The following is a 21,055-nucleotide window of genomic DNA, read 5'->3' on the forward strand; positions in this document are numbered from 1 at the left end:
TGTTTTGTATGTAAATTATGCATACAAAAGCGGAACAATGCATTTCTTAATCATTTTAAACTGCGCAGCTGCAAAATTACATTCAAGATTTAAAAGTCTGAAAAATATAAGGTCATCAGTGTCCACTCTACAAGCATTTGTTGAGAAAAAGGTCTTTAACTTGCTTATTAAAGTTTTAACTTGTCTCAAAAGAGGGCACCATATTCACTCCTGCGAATGTTATAGAAACAAGAGATGTTTGTGAAACACTTATGCCCCCCCCCCCCTCCTCCCTTGGAAACATCCACAAAGAAAATGAACGTAAACTGCAAATATTTGGAATTTTTCTAAGTCCAAGGGGCATAACTCTGTCAGAAATTGCTCTATCATACCCAAAATCAATCTTGACCTAGATATTATTTAGATAAACCTGCATACCAAATTTCATATTAATATGTGCACCCTCTGCGAAGAAAATGAGCGTAAACTGCAAATAACTCGAATTTTTCTAAGTCCAAGGGGCATAACTCTGTCAGAAATTGCTCTATCATACCCAAAATCAATCTTGACCTAGATATTATTTAGATAAACCTGTATGCCAAATTTCATATTAATATGTGCACCCTCTGCGAAGAAAATGAGCGTAAACTGCAAATAACTCGAATTTTTCTAAGTCCAAGGGCCATAACTCTGTCGAAAATTGCTCGATCATAACCAATATCGAACAATCACGATAAACCTATATACCAATTTTCATTTCAATATGTCTATCCTGTGCAAAGAAAATGAACGGAAACTGTTGGTGGACCGACCGACCGACCGACCGACCGACCGACAGACAGCAGCAAAGCAATATGCCCTCCCTTCTTCGAAGGGGGCATAATGTGACAATACAAAAAATAGTTTTTTTCTGCTGTTCCAACAATTAACATGCTTAGTAGAGATCCTGACCGAAGGGTTAATTTTCGATCCGCGCCTGACCTAGTAATAACATCAATATTGAAACAGACTATACTATTTTATGCAGGATGTTAATTGAAAATGGCTCGATATACTAAGTTTTTATGCAAAACAGACAACAGCATTATTTTTAACACGGTATTGCACACAACAAGCATCAAACACGGCTATGGTTTTATTAAGCAACCCAATGTTTATATTTTCAACCACTCTACACGTGGTTGAACACGAACGATAACGCTGTTCTGAATTTCATCAGTTTAAATAACCGCTAGATGGTGAAATAAAACATACATCTTAAAAGATTTTCATGTTTTAACATAAATCAAAGTAGGATATGATATGAAAAACGACCAGTACTTAGGTATTTTGAGAATATTATGCGAAAACATTTACTTCCGCTCGAAATTTCACAGGAACTGAACAAATCTCATTGAAGTCTCGTGAACTTTTAATCGAGCACCTCTGGATTTATTACATACTTAGCAACGATAAAAAAAGCTTTCCGAACACATCGTCATAAAATGGCTGACCTCAGATCAAAACGACATTTTGCTTTATTAAAAGAATTTTATCGACTTCGTCATGTAACTTACTTCATAGTTGAGTGGATAAAGTGTCGGGCTTGTGATCCGTACATACCGAGTTCGATTCCCGCAGGGGTTTTGTTGTTAATTACTAAATTGATTTTTTAGATATTCATTTTTTATCCCAAAAATGCATATTTTTCGCTTATTTGACATTTGTATAGTTTATTTATCATTATATCTTTCATAATCAAATAATTTACAGTTAATTTGAGTAACTTTTTCCAAGTGTGTTATTCCACCTTAAAAAGGCTCTTAAAACCCATCCATTCGCGCGAGATATATATGTCTGTGTGTATGGGAGTACATTGGAGTTTAATTTTCATTGAAAAATATATGCATTTTTTTCAGTCAGATCGATTAATTTTTAGAACCCCTATCCTACTTTTGAAAGAATTAAATTTAATTTAATATACTTATAGATCTGAAAGAAAACCTTGGTTCTGGTGAAGAGATGTCTCATACTGTATACAGGGTTATTTTCGCCCTATGTAATTTTTGCCCTTTTACACTTGCAAGCGATTTTGCCCTGTCTTGAATTCGCCCAGATGCAGTTGTGTTAACAGAAGTATTTAAGCAACATAGAATTGGCACAGTCTTAAATTTGCCCTCTGACAACGAGGGCAAAAGGGGCGAAAATAAAATGGGGGCAAATATTTTCCTGTATACAGTATTCCTATGTAAAAATTTCCCCTCCAGTTGCCGGCCAAAGGAGACATGGAGACGAACTGCTCTTGAAGACCTGAAAAGCAGAGGCCTGACCATGGAGACAGCACCTCAAGCTGCAGACCGAGCCAGGGGGAAATCCCTTGTAGCCACCTCAAGCACCTGACGGTGTAGAGAGGAATGAGTGAGTGAATTACGTCTAAACAAGAATACACTTTTCTCCTTTGATGACAACATATCAAACTTGTGTTAGCTTTCAATTCACTACTTAAGATTTGATCATATAACATTTTATTTCACAACATTTTATACAAAAAACAGGTATGATTTTTGTGTGGGTCATACTCCTTACATACTCGGAGACAACACTGATGATGTAGAAGGCAATAAACTCTTTGATGAGATGGAGACAAGAGGTTCTCTTTCTTACGACAGACTCAGATCTGGAATACAATTAAGTATCATCCAGCATTTCTTCTGATACATAATTCATAGCTACTGTCACTAACAACCAATCATGGCCTCTGTAACTGTCATTGAATCATAACTTCTATCACTGTCAACCAATCATAGCTACTGTCACTAACAACCAATCACAGCTTCTGTTACTCCAATCAAAACTTTCACTTTCAACCTTTCCTTGCACATTTCACAGCACCTGTCCTATGTGTTCATAACCAGCTTGGATCAAATACTGAAAACTGGCAGAATCTTTCAAGTCACCAAGTTCTTCACAATTCAATATGCTCTTTAGTCCTGGCATAAATGTCTTTACATCAACTCCTGAAAAAGAATCATTTTTAATTTATAATATATAATACAGAAATCAATCTCAATTCTTGCTACAAATTGTAACCACTCTCTATACACTGGGGGTGTCCTTACCTTCTTTGTAAGCTAGGTCCACTGTTTTGAAGAATACTGTGTTCATGATAGCTTCCATAACATCTACTGAATCATCCTGCTGCCAGCTAAAATAGATAACAGATAAAAAAGATGTTAGACTGTGCTGTGTACTGACCAAAGGCATTGTGTACTCTATCAATACAGCGTTTGTCAATTACAAATCAAATATCAATAATAATCAAATTTTATTGTTGTAACCCCTTCCCTCCATTACAAGTAGTATTCATTATTACCTGTTGACTAACTTACCTGTCTCTGAGTATGGACTGGGCCCAGATGTGCATCCTCAGACTCTCATAGTCCACTGTCTGGTCAGTCTACAGTCAAGATATTGAAACATCTATCAACCATGTGAATCCATGCAACAATAAGAAAAGACAGAGACCAAGGGGACCAGGGGATATTGAAACATTTATCAACCAGGTGAAAATGTGTAACAGTAAGAAAAGAAAGAGATCAGTCACCAACATATGACATAATGTAATCTGCTAAACCTTACGATTTTTGGATAAATTTATCCAATTTTCTATATCCTAAAAATTTAGAATAATAAGATGGATTACAATTTTGGCATTACGGTCCAGTCATAACTTTCATAATTACAGGTCTCCCTATCTGTTACAAATATGCACACAGTAATATTATTTTTTGACATGACATGAAGTTGAAATGTCTGCATCATTTCGAAAAGTTCCATAATTTTGATTTTTCAATTAATGATGGACTAAAGATGATGATAGATGACAATGGAAAATTCTTGTGGCTTATAAACCAAGTCAGCTTTTATTACCTTGTCTATATACCGAAGGAGATCCAAAGCTTTCTTGAAATCATATTCTGTTGCATCTATGTTTGTTCCAGAGATGTACAACTGAAATTTTTCAATAAACAATAATTCAGAATCTTTATAAAGTAAATTATCATAAAAATGAACAGTTTTTTGATGTTAGAGTGCTTCTCCAAATTTGCATTACAAACAAATGTAGCTGAGGAAGGGGAGAGTTTTATATGACATCTACTAATGACAATAAGAAGATATAGAGTCATACCTCAATCAACTGGACAGGGGAGAGAACTGCCATGTTGTCAGGTTCCATCTTCAGGTTCTACAAAATCAAGCTTGGTTATTTGGAAACCTTAAAATTTCTACAAACATTTTAATACTGTACAAAAGTGGTGTATATTAGAATATAAAGGTTAACTTTATGACTGTGTTAGTACATTTTAACTGTATATGACATTAACACTAGCCATCTGCAACTTGTCGAGCCTTTCTGGCAGAGCTTGGAAAAACACCTCAAATGTATTACATAGATAGATCCTAAAATATACCACAGAAGCGACATACAAGGCTGTCTAGTGTTATATACTTAAATTGATGGGAAACAACTCCATTTTGTGTAAAATTATAACATCCAGTAATGTTAATACATTCGAGCTGTAACACTAGCCTCACCTCTATGACAAGGGCGGGTAACTGCTGCTGGTGGGCGATTAATTCCTGCTCTTCATTGATGTCTGTAAGATACAGAGAAATGAAGTCAATTCAATAAAGCTAGATCTCATAATTCAAACAAGGTGTAAAGATGACAGAAACACTCATCTAATCAGAGGTGTTCATTATGTTGTAAAAACACAGTACAGTTTAAAATCCAAATAAAAAATATTCATTTTGAAGTAAAATTTAATATTCCCAGTATCAGCTTCTCATCTCTTTACAGTAACAGATTGGTTAAATCAAAATTGCCCATATTGAAATAATCCTGAATTAAATACTCTACATACCAATACCAAGACGTTTTTTTTTTGTTTATATAAGTTTTTCAAGACACTTGTTTACATAATTGCTCAGTATTTATGGTCTGTCCAAATTATTGTTTCCATCACTTTTTGACTGAAATAAACATACTTGTCAACGAAGTACAATTTAAATCAATAAAAGGGAAAAAACCCAAGATTTTTGCTATTGCTACATCATCTGTATTCACCTACAGAATTTCAATGGAACATAAACAAACATCGTACGGAGATTCATCAAGGGAAATGTTTACATCTTTTCTCCAATCTGAAGTACTCGAGACACCTCGCACAAATTTTTTACGTTATCATTCGGGGTACATTAATGTCTTTTGCAAAGCAAAATCCCTGTAGACTTTCTATTTTTTGGTTGTGTATTGAAACCTGAAGCGGTAGAGGGGGCGTTTCAAAACATATAATCTGGACTTTTTAAAATCATGATTATCAATATATAAAACAAAAAGTGGTGGAACCAGAAACTTGGTACATAGTGTAGTAACAAAATTCATAAATCTTTTCCTCTCCCTACAAGTTACATGTACATGTCAGTCATGTAACCAAATTTGGTAAGGATTTGCTTGGTAGTTAGTAATAGCAGAAACTGTTAAGGTTCCTCACTACACCTTGAAATATTCTCTCAAATCAGCAGAAAATTACTCGATTATGATAGATAGCATGATGGATAAGAAGTATATATGTCAAATAGGCGAAAAAATGTGCAATTTTAGATAAAAAATGATATTTTCAAAAATTTCATTCAGTAAACATGAACAAAAGCCCCAGGCGGATTCGAACTCATGACCTGCAATTCACAAGCCTTATACTTTAACCACTGAGCTATTACAATATACATCTGAATCGATTGATACAAACAGTTTAACAAAACATTTAAATCGCCATCTTGTGACGTAGTGTCTTAAAAAAGTATAAGTCTCGGTGTAGTGAAGTACCTTAAAGACCAACGCAACAATATATTTACTTATATAGGTATGTATTTTTACGGGGTTTAATGGGTTCATAGAAAAGATACCAGTATTCTATGTATCCAAAGTAAAGTGTAGGTGTGTTTACATAGCATCAGCAATGTTTTTCCAGACATTCTATGGAGAATTAGATAATAATCCTGTCTGATAATACCCTACCACACAGTTTTCTTACCCAATATATTGCTGTCAATATCTCCATTATCAGGATCAGCTGCCAGCCCTGCCAATTTACTCAGACTTAACAGTGTCTACAAAACAAAATATTCACGTCATTTCCCACTCTTTAAACTTTGAAGAAAAAATGTGTGGGTGCCTGTCATTGTACAAATATGGAAAAGTAAGACATTTTAATGAAAAACAGAAGTTGCATAAACTATTACATACGCCCAACAGTTATTACAAAGTCTACAATCTATAATCAAGCTGTAAATTTCTGAGTAATGTGTCAGCTTACCCAATCGTCATCATTTAATCATATTAATTAACCAAAAGTTACTACAGGTATGGGCATATTTTCATTCACAAGTTTCATTCTTTGGTAGAAAGGTGTTGCTCATCATAACAATGTACTGATTTTGTCTGCTGGATGTCCAGGAGTCAGAAATATGGTCTAATTTCTGCCCCCTATTTTAATTTTTTTTTCAAAATCATCATATACAGATATTTTTAACATAAAACTAAATAGAAAGTTACATAAATCTCAATTTCTTACAATAATGTTTTTGAACTCTGTTTTTTTTTGGTCATAAAAACACTTTAACTGACACATACTGTAGTCCTTTAGTCAAGTTTCAGAGATGCTGAAAATGTCAATTTTTTCAAACGACAAATGTCCAGAAATACACATATATACGTGTAGATAAAGGTCAGCTGAGTAAGGCAGGTGACTTAAAAATACAGGTAAAATACAGGTAGACAGAACACTGTTAGTATAGTTCTTGTTCTGTACGTAATTATTTATTCTGTTCAAATCAGGAACACGTCATCAAGATAATGTCCTTCTCTTTACTTTTCAAACCTAAAAATGTATACATGTACATATACACGTACATAATCATATCTACTTTAACATGATATGTACATACCTATACCTTCTTTAACATATGACATGCACATATGCCTACTTCCACATTTGCTTATATCTTTTGCAATTTAAAAAGTTATCCTATAGAAATAATTTCTGTGTATTCAATAATTTGCAATGTAAAAGTGATCACAAGAAAAGTGAAAATTAGATCATCATTAAAATTACAGTATATGATGCATGTATTTTTATAAACAAATAATGAGTACCGGTACATGTACCTTCTTTTTGGATAGAGAGCCTTGCTCCATTCTGGCCAGCTCCAACAGAGTGAGATGAGCCTGGAAACAAACACAATGTGATCACATCTACATGTAGAGAATTTTCTGCTGTAATTTCATCTATTTCTCTATACACCTGTCTATCGTCATACACCTGTATATACAGGTAGATGTGTGTTACCTTAGAGAAGTTGTCTGTCTGTATGTTGTGGAGCCAACTCAGGGTTTTGATATCTTCTTTCTGTAGAAACTTCCCTAGCTCCCTCTGTTGACTTATTGGTAGAGCAAGCAGCTTTCCTCTTTTTCCTGTGTGTCAAAATGAAACAAGTTATGCTTTACAGGATAACTGGAAACTGGTGAAAAAGATAAAATCAAAATATAGTTCGTTTACTTACCTTCCTTCATATACCAGGTGTAGAGATAGTTGGCAAAACCCTGGAAAACAACCACAGATATTCTGTAACTCACACTGTCATATATATACATGTTTACATCTCTACATAATGCTCAACACTAGCAAAAGATCTTTTTAAAAACAAAATTGTCTCTATATTCTACAAACAACACTCCTCCTAAACCTAAATTCATGTCTGCTGATGCAATGTTGAAGGCAGTGTCTGCAGTTTGTGATGTCTGGGCTGCTCTCTTTCTTATGGCTTTTGTGAAATTTAATTCTTATCGTAACTAGCTGACTCTAGTAATGTTTCCCAGTGAAATGATATGTATCATATTCCCTCAGACAACATACAGAACAATATCAATGTGATACTGTAAACATATTATATTTGGTGTGTACAATGTTTAACAGAAATCGGTTTTTAAACAATTTAGCGTGGATTTGAAATTAGTGTATTTCTGGATGCACTTATTCTCATACATATATGAATGACATTAAGGGATGTGCTTGATTTAGTGGAAGCTGCTTTCAGCCAAAAAAGAATATACAGCCTAATGTTTTATGTTTATAAAACATAACTCCAAAATTTTTACCAACAATCCCAAAACCCAAAACCAGCCAGACTTACTTTGTCGGAGAACTGTCTCAGGTATTTCTCTATCCTGTCTGTGTTGTCCGACACCTCACACAGCTGAATCAGAATCTCAAAGTCGTAGTACTTCTCCGCCAGAGATGCAGCCAATTCATACTGTTTTCCCTCCACTAAAACAAAAGGAGTTGAAGTTTTATACAGAGGATCCAATTCTAAGAGCTTCAATTAGTAATGACATTCAAGAAAAAATAAAATATCTGTATGATGATGACAGCCTTGCAGGTTCTAGAACTCACTGAGGGGCATGATGAGTTGCTGCCTGTCCTGTTCGTAGCGCCGCTGTAGTTCGTTGTAGTGCTGCTGTCGGTTGACCTTGACCTTCAGCGACTCCAACTGACCTACATAGCCATCCAGAATGATGTCAGCAATGGAGGCGAGCTGTCTGTAGATCTTTTCTAGGCCCTCTGTGTCGCGGACTTCGGGAAGGACCATCTCCATAGTCGTATTGAACTAAAACAGGTCATGACCTTCTATATATATAGTTCCGTATCTTATCTCACTAGAGTATTACAGAACCTTTAATGTAGTATTGTTCAGTGTTTTAACAAACTACAACTGGATGTAACATCTCCACACCCTCCATGTCAAGGATCTCGGGAAACAAAACAGAAAAACAGATTTTTTTTAAGGTTTTACATGCTAATGATAAACTAAACAAATATCAACTTTTTTCTTCGGGCTGGTTGAATTTTAACAGGGCTGACAACTTACACCAGGCGTCAGCACTGGGTGTCTAGTTAATTTTTTGATGAGTTTAAAACACTGCCAAGATAAAATATTCCGGGTTTTCCCCCTTGAAAGTTATTTAAGATATGTGTTTCCCTTTTTATATTGTTTCTTGTGTGAATCAGCAGATTTCAGAGCATGAGGATCAAATTATCACATTTAATAAGATAAATAAGATGATAATTACATGTACTTTTAAAAATGTCGAACATATTGCAAAGCTTACCTGCTTCAGTAGGAGTGTTCTGACCCCTCGGTCGCCTCCTGTTGAGGTCCAGGGAATGTACTCTGGGTTTTCTTCCTCTGGTGCCTCACAATCATACATGGCAGACTTGGTCTGACGATACTGTAAAGCTTTGTGTAGCATTTCCTGTTTTAATCAAATTACAGTTACAAATTGTTCAATACATTTAATATACAGGTGACACTCGATGGCTCGAACTTCGATCTCTCGAAGTTCTTGATCTCTCGAGGTGAAATCACAGTCCCAATTTTTTCTCTACATAACTAAACAAATTTACTCTTGATCTCTCGAACTCAGATCTCTTGGAGTTCTTCATCTCTTGAAGTAAATCTTGGGTCCCATTATACAGATTTCATTGTTTTTCACTCTTGATAACTCGAAGTGGTTGCCATGTACAAAGGCGGCCAATCAAGTGTATAATTATAGCTCCGCGTGGACCATACCTGGAAGGTCGAGTGAACGCCTGGGGGCTAGCGTGGTAGTGTTAACTGGTTGATTACGTAAGGGACCTTACTCCTTGCTTCCTTCAAAGGGTAGATAGGTAATTTGTAACTGATCTATTTGTTTCAACAACTTGTGAAAAATACAGTATATTAAACCTCTCATTACTTAAAATATTCTGTGATAAAGAAATCGTAATATACTTTGAAGTTTTTTAATGTGAAAAAACCCCCACTTAATAACAACACAACTAAGTTCTGTATTGTTTAATTGAAGTAATGTAGCAGAAAATACGAATGGAATCATGTAAGACTATCCTTCCATGTTATAAATACAAACTTCTGGGTACCATAATTTTAGCACTAAAATGACCGGAACAAATATTTCCGGATTTTTTCAACTTTCGATCTCTTGAACTCTTGATCTCTCGAATTTTAATCATGGTCCCCTGAAGTTCGAGTTATCGAGATTCACTTGTACATGTATGTACCGTACATGTACTGTCAATTTGATAGATAATGAATCCATTCTCTATATATTATTAAAAATCAATTTATCGGAAACATCAACGTATCTTCTGCATATATACATTTACATACATGTTGTCAACAAAGGTAGTTAAATAGGTTTCCTAGGGGGTTTTTCCCAGTAAAGAGACTTATGGATAGTTTTCTGCTATTTTTAGGTGGTATAAGTGAAAATCAAATCTTTTTTATTCTCAATTGCATAGAATAGAGTTTTATCTTTAGAATACATGAAAAATATATGCAGAAATGTTTTTAAATTTAATTTTCTGATATAGAAGAGGTTAACTCCATAAACATCTGATTTCATATGACTTGAGTAGCAGGTAATAGAGCACTTTAAAAAGCTGACAAATGTACCCTAAAAGACAGTAAGACTTGCTCTGTGAAATGCATGTAGAACTTGAAATGGCTGATTTGTTTGCAGTTTGCTGGTTGGGGGAGCTAAAAATGCTTGGGTGTAGTGCAATGAGGCTTGATCTCCTATATTTACCCAATATTTTCAGTGTCTAATAAACTCTATTATTAATTGATAAATGTTTTATCTTTTAATATTAACAAAATTCATCATTTTATCATTGATATATATAGAAATATATGTAACAAATTTTTACATTTCTTTATAGGAGTCAGGTTTGCTTGCCCCGTATCTGATAATGTCCCAATAACATCATACATAAAACTGTGTTTTGCACCCAAATGCATATTTGATGACACACTTCTATCTGCAGTACGACGTACCTCTACGATGGTGTTGATCGATATGATGACGGTCAGGATTTCTGTTACCGTGACATCAGCCAACAGGACTTCCTCCTGGTACTCCAACAAACATTCCATCACTTCCTGTATCCGGGACACCTACCACAGGTAACACAGGTAACAATCACACATGGCCATGGATGGGCAATAGTTCACACATTAAACATTAACAATGGTGGACATTAAGTCGACCTTCACCAGTAACAAGTGGTGGACTTACCTCCCGGTAAAACACGTCCTGTGGGGTCAGGTTGTGGGAGACATTGACGTCCTGTCTCTGCTCTAGCACCTTCTTAATGGCAGCATCTACAATCCCGCTGAACCTACGGTATTTAGTAGATTCATGCAGTCAAACAGACAGAGTGAAATCTTCTGTCATAATGACAGTGAAGGGGTGCATTTATACATATCCACAAAATCTTCTTAACTAAAGTTTTGAATCATCTGTCAATTAACTACATATGCATGTATATAATCATGAACTGTTTTTTGTTCTGTTCATTGAACTTCATTCTACAAATGACAACAATGAACGCATTTTGAGCTATGAATGTAGCAATCTTGAGCGATACTCACTCCCCATGTAACTGTCGCAGGGCTATGGCTGCCTGTAGTTTCTCTGCGTGCTCACACATCACATGTCTTGTTAGCATCCTCGTGCCTCGTACCGTCACTTGCTTAAGCTAAAAATAACATTTATCAAATGGTCAGCTTTCTCTGTTCATAATTTACAAATTTTCAAAGTTTACACTGAAAAAAGTTAAGCTCCTGTATAAGAGTAAAGCCTCACCAAATGCATAAACACATACTATAACCATTATGATTAATTTGAGCGAAAACTTAATTAATGACCTGGGATAATACCAGTCTCTAAGACCAATTATTAAGAGGTCTCTATTTTGTATAGTTCAAAAAAATAGCCGTAAGGTAATTACTAACATCGGAATTCCCTTGATACTTTAACTGACCTGCTCCCAGAGATTCATCTTTTTCAGAAAGTTGATGACATACTCATGAGCTCGGAGTTTGTCATTGAGTTGGTTGATGATGATGAGAGAGGTGGTACTACTTGTGGCATCTGACAAACAATTTTATAATCAGATTTACAGAATAAACCTATCCAAAGCATTCACAATAAATACATAGACAGATATGCTAATGTGATACTGATACTGATGTTTACAAATCAGCATCAGAAAGCATAAAACATGGATAGCCTGCAGCACTCCAAGGAAATCATATACCACAATCAGGAATTTTACCATGAACTTTACAAGAAATCACTAGAACTTCTTTTGTTTAATTCAATTTTAATCAACATTCTCCTTGATTTAAGGCAGGTAAATCTCAATCTGAATCTCACCTTGCCTAGACTCGGCCCAGCGGGGATCAGAAGCCGGGAAATCATCCACCAGATCCTTATCAAGGGAGACAACTGTCTGATCCAAGTCTGTGGATACTTCATCCAGGGGAAATAACTCCTCAATAGTGGCTTGGGCAGCAGCCTGCAAACACACAGTAACACTTAAATGCATGAAAATAATGATGTTGAGGGAGAACCAACTTACATTATTATACTTTCATGTTAAATACTGAATTCTGATTGGTTTAGACACAGTTGATAATCCGTTCTATTACCTTCAGCGTTAGCAACACACTTAGCAACGGGTAACACAACGAATTGTTACATGCACGTAAATTATGCGCGTACGGTTCCCCGTAGAATTCACGTCATTTCTATATAAAAGCAGTAAAAAATTCTCTAATATTAAGACATTCAGTATAATAGTTTAAATAGTGCCAGTTTGGGAAGATAATAGTTGAAATTGACACCCCTCGAACACGATTGTCAACCTCCGCTTCGCGTCGGTTGACAATCTTATGGTTTCCTCGGGGTGTCAATTTCAACTGTTACCCTCCCAAACAGGCACTATTTATATAATGTCATCCTATACTTAGATGATGTGTATTGAACATGGTAATGCCCTTCATTTAGATTACTTTTATTATTAATATCTGATTTACAATATTGTCTTGCAATGGGACATAAAATCTAAGGCAATATTGATTTATAATACTGCCACACATTAAGATAGTTTATAATTATGACTTATGAGATCAGAATTACTATATTGTTCAACCATTGGACACTTAGTACTAGCGAAAGATGATCTGCACTAATGCTCCATATTTTGATTAATGTCCATCACTGTGGTGATGCAAAATGAGTGGACTTACAATATTGCCTCGCATTGTGGCGATGAATGCTGACTTCAGACGAGCTGTTCTGTCTTCACTCATCGACAATTCCTGCATTTTGGCATGGCTGGCTGTCAGAACTGACTACAAACAGAAATGGTGTAGGTTATTGAGAGTCTTACAGCCCAGCAGTACAATGTCACAATACCAATCATCGTGGGGAGATGGTACACCTTACCATGTCTGCCGTCGTCATATCCTGTACGGGCTCCTCCATTATACTACAAGACAACTTAAAGAGTTTATACAGGAAACAACAGTTCTTAACGAAATCAACCTGTAGTCCTTTAAATATTGTAGAAAATTTTTCTCAGGTTTCACAAAAACTTTGTTTGTCATCGCATATACACTGTACATGTCTTTTTACCACAAACCAATCCTATAATGTCTTTTGAATTATTTTAAGATTATCTACAAGGGATCTGTGGTGAAAATTAGGTGCCAAGAATCTCTTTATCACTTATAAATATCAAAATAAAGTTGTGATAAGAATAACAGTCAGTTTAGTTTACTTCCGATAAAATGTCTAAACTAGTATAATTCAGAAACCAACATTACTAAACTGAATCCTGCTGGTTTTGGAAGCTACCGATTTTTGCATCTGCATTAATAACTACAACTACAGCTGTCCCAAAAAAGAACCCCATCCCCAACTACGGCACTACCAGGCCAAACATTTGGTTGATATTTGCCAAGTTATAAAATATAACTAAATCGTATGAAAAGAAAGCCTGGTTCAAATACTTGAGGTAAAGGATCCTGACCTGATTTCCTGGCGCTGTGGGGTGCTGATGGAGAAGAGTCCCATACTGCCAGAAAAGAACACCCCTGCCCCGTCACTGGTTCCTGCGAAATAAAGTTCTCATCATGTATTCTTTGTACATGTATCAAGACAACTACATGTAACTCTTGTAAAGAATTCATCAATTTAACAGTAATTCTTGCATCTAGAAAGTATTTCACACTCTTGCTATCTTTCAACTCAGCCTTGAACAAAAAAAAAATGCTCCATATTTTATACTATACCCATTCTTTTGGCATTTCAGACCAATAAAATGAATCTAGCTATTAATCTTCAGTATGAAACTTACCTGCCCCAAGGATATGACCCCCAGGCTGTTGTAAGTTGATCACTTCTGTAGATGGACCTATAAAAACGAGTCAAAGAATTGAAATTTTTACATGGCATAGACAATAGACTTATGTCTTTCCAGAGTGGCATAGACCTGTAGCATTTGGTGTAGATCAGACAAAAAGGTGGTAGATGGAATACAACCCGTGGTAAATCCCTGTACACCCTTGACTGAACCTGAATAGCAAATTTATTTCCAATGTTAACCCAATAAATCTGTTTCCCATGTCATATGAGAGTATTTTACTTTCAAGATAAACCATGTATGCATCTAATGCATTGTGATGTCATTTATACATTGTGACATTTCATTATTTACCTACGGCTCAAGTTGGGTGTACGGAAATTTACACCTGGCTTATTAGCCAATTAAATCACATAACAAACTACAAAAGAAAGAATATGTTGAATTTGAAGATTGTGTTTTATGTGTAGGTTATACCTGGGACAAACCTGTTGTATATGCAGACTGTATTGTTTATGTAGATTGTATTGTATTTGAAGGTTGTGTTGTATATGTAGGCTATTATTTTACCTGGGACAAATAGTACATGTTCCCTGTCGTATATGTAGGCTGTGGTTGACCTAGGATCGGCCAGTAACAGCCTGTGCTTCTGAAGGCTGTACTCAAAGTCCTCCTGCCAAACAAACCACAGAGAGCTCATCATTATTTTTGAAAACCTGATCTTATTTGAACACATATAAGTATCTTTCCCTTTGTCTTGTAAAAGATTATTACAGAAACATGCCCGAATATTGTTTAGCTATGTTATTCAGTAGTAGATGTTGAAATAATACAGGCAATTTACCGAATACACATCCTGATGCTCCAGAATCATAAGACTTTCCAACTCATTAGGCGTTCCATTGATATCAGTATCCAGGAAAGCTGCAACAAAAGATAAACCGTTATCAAAAATTGTATTCTTTGAGGAAACATAACAACTGATATATCACACAGCTTATGTACATGCAAATGTTAACTTTAGCACAACTGTAAATCAAACGTGAATCTTTCAAAATGATATGTAATGATTTTTTTTTTACCAAAACCTACATTTTTAAAACTTAAGTAATTTACCTAGTCCAAAATGTACAGTCAAATCAACATCCATATTGACTCCAGCACCAAGAAAGACAACTCCATGTCTGTAAATAAAATTTGATGAAAATTTTATCAGACCTAAATCTTATAGTTAACATAAAATGGAATGTGAAATTTATTACAAATATTCCTACCTTCCCCAAAAGACCTGTTTGAGGACATCTTATTACAAAATTTCAAGCATCCCCATGATAAATTCATGTATACATTTATTACTTTAAGTAACTGCCGTGAGGGGTGTACATGAACCTTATCCCTGACAACTTACTGTGTGGGCTGCATGTCTAACAGCCAGGTCTTTAACTGGGTCAGCTGCCGCGAGTCCTGGTTCTTTAAGAGAGAAAATTTTGACATTAATTTCACACCCAATGGAATCTGTATGGGCTCAATGATTGTAGGGTCAGTAATATAGATACACAATGACTCACCCAAACCTTCTTGGAAAGAAATTCCCTGAACATTCTCTCAACATCGATCTGATAGAAAAGCTGGAGGAAGAGACAGATTGATTTAATAAATTACACGATGCAAATTTTGTAAAATGATGATGAGCAAACCCAATGAATCCTGGACTAAACCATAATGGAGGTTGCACAATAATAACAGATCAAAGTTACATCAACTTTTATTCTCATTTTGAAATTCCATCAAAAAGAATAAATAAAAACATATTAAATTTTTTGAACTTTGGGGCGAGGTGTCATGTTGAAACAAACCTTTTCTGTAATGGGCTGAGATATATTCCACTTCTGGAACTGCGTCCCTGACAACACAAAGAACGACCTCTCATCCTCATCTTCACACTTCCCACAGACGATGGCTTGTAATGGCTACAAACAGAGAAAACATTCCAACAAGGTCAGTTTTTAGTACCAAGAACAAACTCTAAGCAAAACTCTTACAACCTAAAGCTACTTTATTTTGAGTCAGTAGCCTGACTTACTTTCTTTTTGATTTAAACCTCTGTGACAGTTAATATATTAAACTAGAAAACTGACCAGTCAGGAAGGGCCCCGCTATGACAATTAATATAGAGAAGTGAAAAAAACTTTGAATTCCATCCTCTTTATATTAACAATGATGAAAAATAAATGCCAGGCAGAAGATGTAAAGAACTGGAATATATAGGATCTCGTGATTTTTAGTTGGATATGATTTTCATCCAACAATTAAAGTGTTTTTTTCTTGAGCCTTAGTGAGGGGATAAAACACACAAATTGGATAAAAATCATATTATACTACAATCATATGAGATTCTATTTATCCAATGTTTTATACACCGCAATCAATGTTTACACTGTTTATAAAACTCTACATTATTTTACTTCATTATGCCTACGCAAATCCCATTGTAAAGTCACACCTGTGGGATATCAAACAAATATGCAATGAGTCATATCCACGGGATAAAGTGGGTTAACATGGGATGAAATAAAATTTGTTAAAAAAACAAAGAATTGATACCAATGCAATGATACCTAGGCTTTGCCTCTATTCAATAAATTATCATAAATCATTGTGTATGGTATTTTAACCAAAATAAAATATGAATATTATATTTTAAATCCATATTTGAAAGAATGTACACAATACTACACATCATTCAAAATTGACCTTAACTTCAAAACAAAGTTCATTTGCAGACACAGGCAGTGCAGTAATTAATCTCAATGTGACAGATAAAGATAAAGCTTAGGATTTTCTTCCTGTGGAAGGTTAATTAATCCCAAAGGACAATCTTGGCTGCTGATATCTGATTTATTTTTATTACACTGTATCATGAATATTTTTTTTATACTTAATTTTTTTCCCATGTAAGCAAGTAACCACAAAATAATAAATTTCAGTGTTTATTCATAAGTGTGTATGTGTGTGTGTATGATTGAATGTCTGTTTTGCATGTCTGTTTCTTTGAAAAAGAAATAAATTATAAAAAAAAAAAAAAAAATCCCAAAGGACAAATATTGCACAGCCTTCCATGTATACAATGGTAACATTCTCAGCAGTTATCTCTCTTTGCCCATTCATTCTCAGCAGTTATCTTTCTTTGCCCATTCTTCTTATGCATAGTTAGGAATCTACCCCACCACCCCAGCTCCAAACCAGAAGACATAGAGAACCAAACTTAGCATCAAAATATGTATTTCTGCCTACTGAACTACCATACCAAATTTGAACTTGATTGGGCAACCATAAAAAAAGTTATTAGAAAAAAACAGGAAATTTGTGGACGGAAGAGTGACAGACGGACGGACAGAAGGACGGACGGACAGAGTGATTACTATAGGGCACCCACAAATCCTTGCGGGGCCCTACTTAAATCTTCAGAGTTGTGTTGCGCAATAGTAAACGTTAAAAAGACAACACACTTACAGCCCCTGATGGTTGAAGAGTTGAAGCCCCAAATATAAAAGAAGACATTCTCCTCCCAATTCCCGAGAACATTCCTTGTGATCCTTTCAGGGGATGGCATGTCAGTGTATTCTGAAAACAAAAAAACAAAACACTTCTTAATGTCTTAAAACAGTGTTGACTGACTAAATGAATGAGTGTTTTTTATGAGTCAGGCGATGTAAAGGCATGGTTTCTCTGTCAATGTAGGAAATGAACAAAGGTAAACTTACCTGTCCTGACATAGGCAACAGGAGAACTAGGGAACTTGTTGTGGTGGCCAGCAGACACCCAAAGGGCTGAAAATGGAGATAATTAGTAAGACTTATTGTACACAAATGTTATCTGTTATAGTATTGCAACAAAAACACTCATGAGCTGGGAAGCAGACTAGAATTCTCAAGTTCCTGAAGAAACATTACTGCAAAAGTGGTTGTTTACGTGTGGAGGAAATTTACACTAGTTACATTGCAAGCTTAAAAACTTAAAAACCCACGCACGTAAGGTACAAAAAATAAAAACTTTAGAGTGGTAAATAATGCAAATGCGTATTAAAGCCCATGCAAATTGTTTGATTACAGAAAATGCATTCAGTACCTCAAAGTTAACCACACTTGCACATTCATCTCCTCGCAGCTCAGCGCTGATTTCTGTGGATGAACCTTCATAGGCGATGTTCGGCCAGTATCTGACGATGCCCTCTGGTGACACAGCAATACAGGAAGCGGACTGATTGTCAGTGACACTCGGGATGACACAGACTCGGTCAGCATTGTGAGCCAGATCACTCGGTGGAAGCGTTAGTTCTTTACAAAAGACAGTCTGGAAAACAGTACAATGCACTTCCATACGGTATATGCCTACAACCACCTGGTGCACAATACTAGGCTGAGGGAGAAATGATTTCACTTCCCTCTTTTAATAATTAGAGCTATTTTGGGGGGAGTGATAATGTCAGGAAAACTAAAGCAATTTACAACTTGGCATATACTAAGTTAAAAGTTATAAATAGGGTGATTCCAGAGACATTGCTGACTGTCAACTAAGAAATTGTGGAAATACCGAAATAAACTTAACCAAACTGAGGTAAGACTGTTACCCGAGTACTTTGTCCTCCTTTGTACCTCCAGACAAACAGCTTCCTTCCTCCAACCAGCCACGCCCACCCAGACTGGTCAATCTTCACAGTTATCTCTGTGTGTTCTAAATTAGAAGATAGCGTATCTATTTAAATAACCATCAATAGCAATTCATATCAGAAATGATATTTAGAAAAAAAACTCATGAGGCATGGAAATATATTTTATTTTCGATTTTTATGAAAAGAAAAAATATTATTATGACTTAAAACTCACTATCTGCTAAGGCCAGTGCCTCTGTGATAAGTACAGGGAGTGGGGTCCCAAAACCTTCGATGCGATATCCTTCTGTTTCCTCGATAAGCTGAGATGTTTGTAACGACCTGTTGGGAATGCCCCTGTATAATAAAGAATGTACATGCTAAAAATAAAGGAAGAGTGATCAGTACTGGCAAGAAGACAAATAGAGTATGTACAAATCAGTTTAAGCCCGTCATGAAAATGCTTTACCAGTATGTCATACCTTTAAACTATTTTCCTGGCTTTCTTTAATTCATAGCTTTTTCATTCATTAAAAACAATGGTATGGCATTTTCTCATTCATTTTAAAAATGTAAGCACCAGTTACACAATCATATGTAATTTAACCAAATTCAAAGCATGAAAAGTTATGTATTTTGTTGCTTTAACCATGGCATAGTGTCACATTTATGGCATTGTAGGTGATAAAATTATATTCCATTCATCCAGTAAATTGCTTATAGGAATATATTACAACTCCAGAGTGCATATGACAAAACACTCTAAGAAATCTTGGTAAATTACATTAAAATCAATGCTAATTTTTAAAAGTGTCGGATATAGCTCAGTTGGTAGAGCAACTAGAGATTCGCACATCGAGGTCTAGATTTGAATCCCAGTATGGTTGGTCATCATGTCTCCATTCCATTTTATTTTACATTTGCTGCCACAACCAATCCCTGAAACCCCTAGATCAAATTAGGGGAAAGAATTTTCAAAACAGTTAGAATGGTTTAATAGCTGGTGCTAGAAATCTCAGTTGGTAGATATTCAGGAGGGGTATCAGGTTCGTTTTTCCTATCTACCTGTTCACTTGAGTCCGTTCACCCCAGGTCCGTTCGCTCTAATTGGTGTTTGCCCTAATTATCATTTGCCCTTATATAAACCTTGTTCACTCCTTGTTGTTAATAAATCATTTTAAGTTAATTCACTTTATTTCATTTAATTTCAACTGTTTAAACAATACAATATTTTTGTCATACATTTTATTACTTCAGAAAATGTAATTGGTCTAATTGATTGATTTTGTTATCATTATGTAAAGGTGCTGATAAATGTGTTGTTTTCTGATCATTTAAAAAATATGAAGAGATATATTATTACACAAATAGAAAAATAAACCACTACATTAATCCTGTATCAAAATAAGGTAAACGGATCTTGGGCGAATGGAATCAAGGGCGAATGGACTTAAGGCGAACAGAAACTTGGGTGAACGGCATCAAAGGAAAACACGATTTAGGGCAAACGAACATACATTCTTCAGGAGGCTTGGATTCAACTTCTGTTCTGCTTCATCATTATTTCTGTTGTTAATGTGAGGTGGTGATCAATGAACTCATAAGTCATCTCCTATATCAGTGTTTGATGAACAGATGAAGACTGAAATAATATTCCTGTGCCGGTCAACAAAGGCTGTTGACGAGCCCAACCCAATTATCAAATAAGGAAAGAAGAAATCAAGCTCTTACAGTTCATAGCAACAAAATGATTTAGTTTACAAGACAATCATCACTAGCATTGTATACTAAGTTGTGGAAGGAAATGGTGAAGAGAAATGAAAATAACATGGATGATACTAGAGACATAAATTTCTTTGACGAGACTCACTTTTGTGTGAGCGATGATTGTCTTCCTTTGGGAGTGAAAATATTTGATACTCGTCTGTTCTGGGCACGCGGGGTTACTCCAGATGGCGTATATGGTGACGACCTGGCCCGAGTAGACGGAGTTCTTGGACTAAACATTTTTATTTCGGTTTCGAAAATTACGGCGCGGCGCGAGATGGTCCAATATTGTTAAGGCGTACAAAAAAGCATTCCGACGACTTTAGATGAACCTTGGATGATTGAGATT

The 21,055-nt window shown here is 35.5% G+C and overlaps 1 protein-coding gene across 1 annotated transcript; it reads right to left on the bottom strand.

Annotated features, from left to right (window-relative positions):
• Nucleotides 1-2,466: 2,466 nt before the first annotated feature.
• On the bottom strand, nt 2,467-21,010 carry LOC105339546 (nuclear pore complex protein Nup133). Its single transcript, XM_011445124.4, has 34 exons — nt 20,810-21,010; nt 19,175-19,296; nt 18,919-19,022; nt 18,417-18,641; nt 18,053-18,118; nt 17,802-17,912; nt 16,145-16,258; nt 15,857-15,916; nt 15,697-15,758; nt 15,405-15,472; nt 15,133-15,212; nt 14,859-14,961; nt 14,283-14,339; nt 13,956-14,037; nt 13,370-13,412; nt 13,171-13,275; nt 12,296-12,437; nt 11,901-12,010; nt 11,509-11,615; nt 11,153-11,255; nt 10,912-11,031; nt 9,188-9,331; nt 8,472-8,685; nt 8,212-8,345; nt 7,582-7,621; nt 7,368-7,492; nt 7,187-7,246; nt 6,054-6,129; nt 4,555-4,616; nt 4,148-4,204; nt 3,889-3,969; nt 3,348-3,415; nt 3,078-3,163; nt 2,467-2,975 (listed from the first exon to the last, which is right to left on the bottom strand). The coding sequence occupies exons 1-34, from the start codon at nt 20,944-20,946 to the stop codon at nt 2,842-2,844; spliced, it is 3,402 nt and encodes a 1,133-aa protein (XP_011443426.3). The 5' UTR covers nt 20,947-21,010; the 3' UTR covers nt 2,467-2,841.
• Nucleotides 21,011-21,055: the final 45 nt, after the last annotated feature.

The sequence above is a fragment of the Magallana gigas genome, chromosome 6 (assembly GCF_963853765.1).
Source record: "Magallana gigas chromosome 6, xbMagGiga1.1, whole genome shotgun sequence".
NCBI lineage: Eukaryota > Metazoa > Mollusca > Bivalvia > Ostreida > Ostreidae > Magallana > Magallana gigas.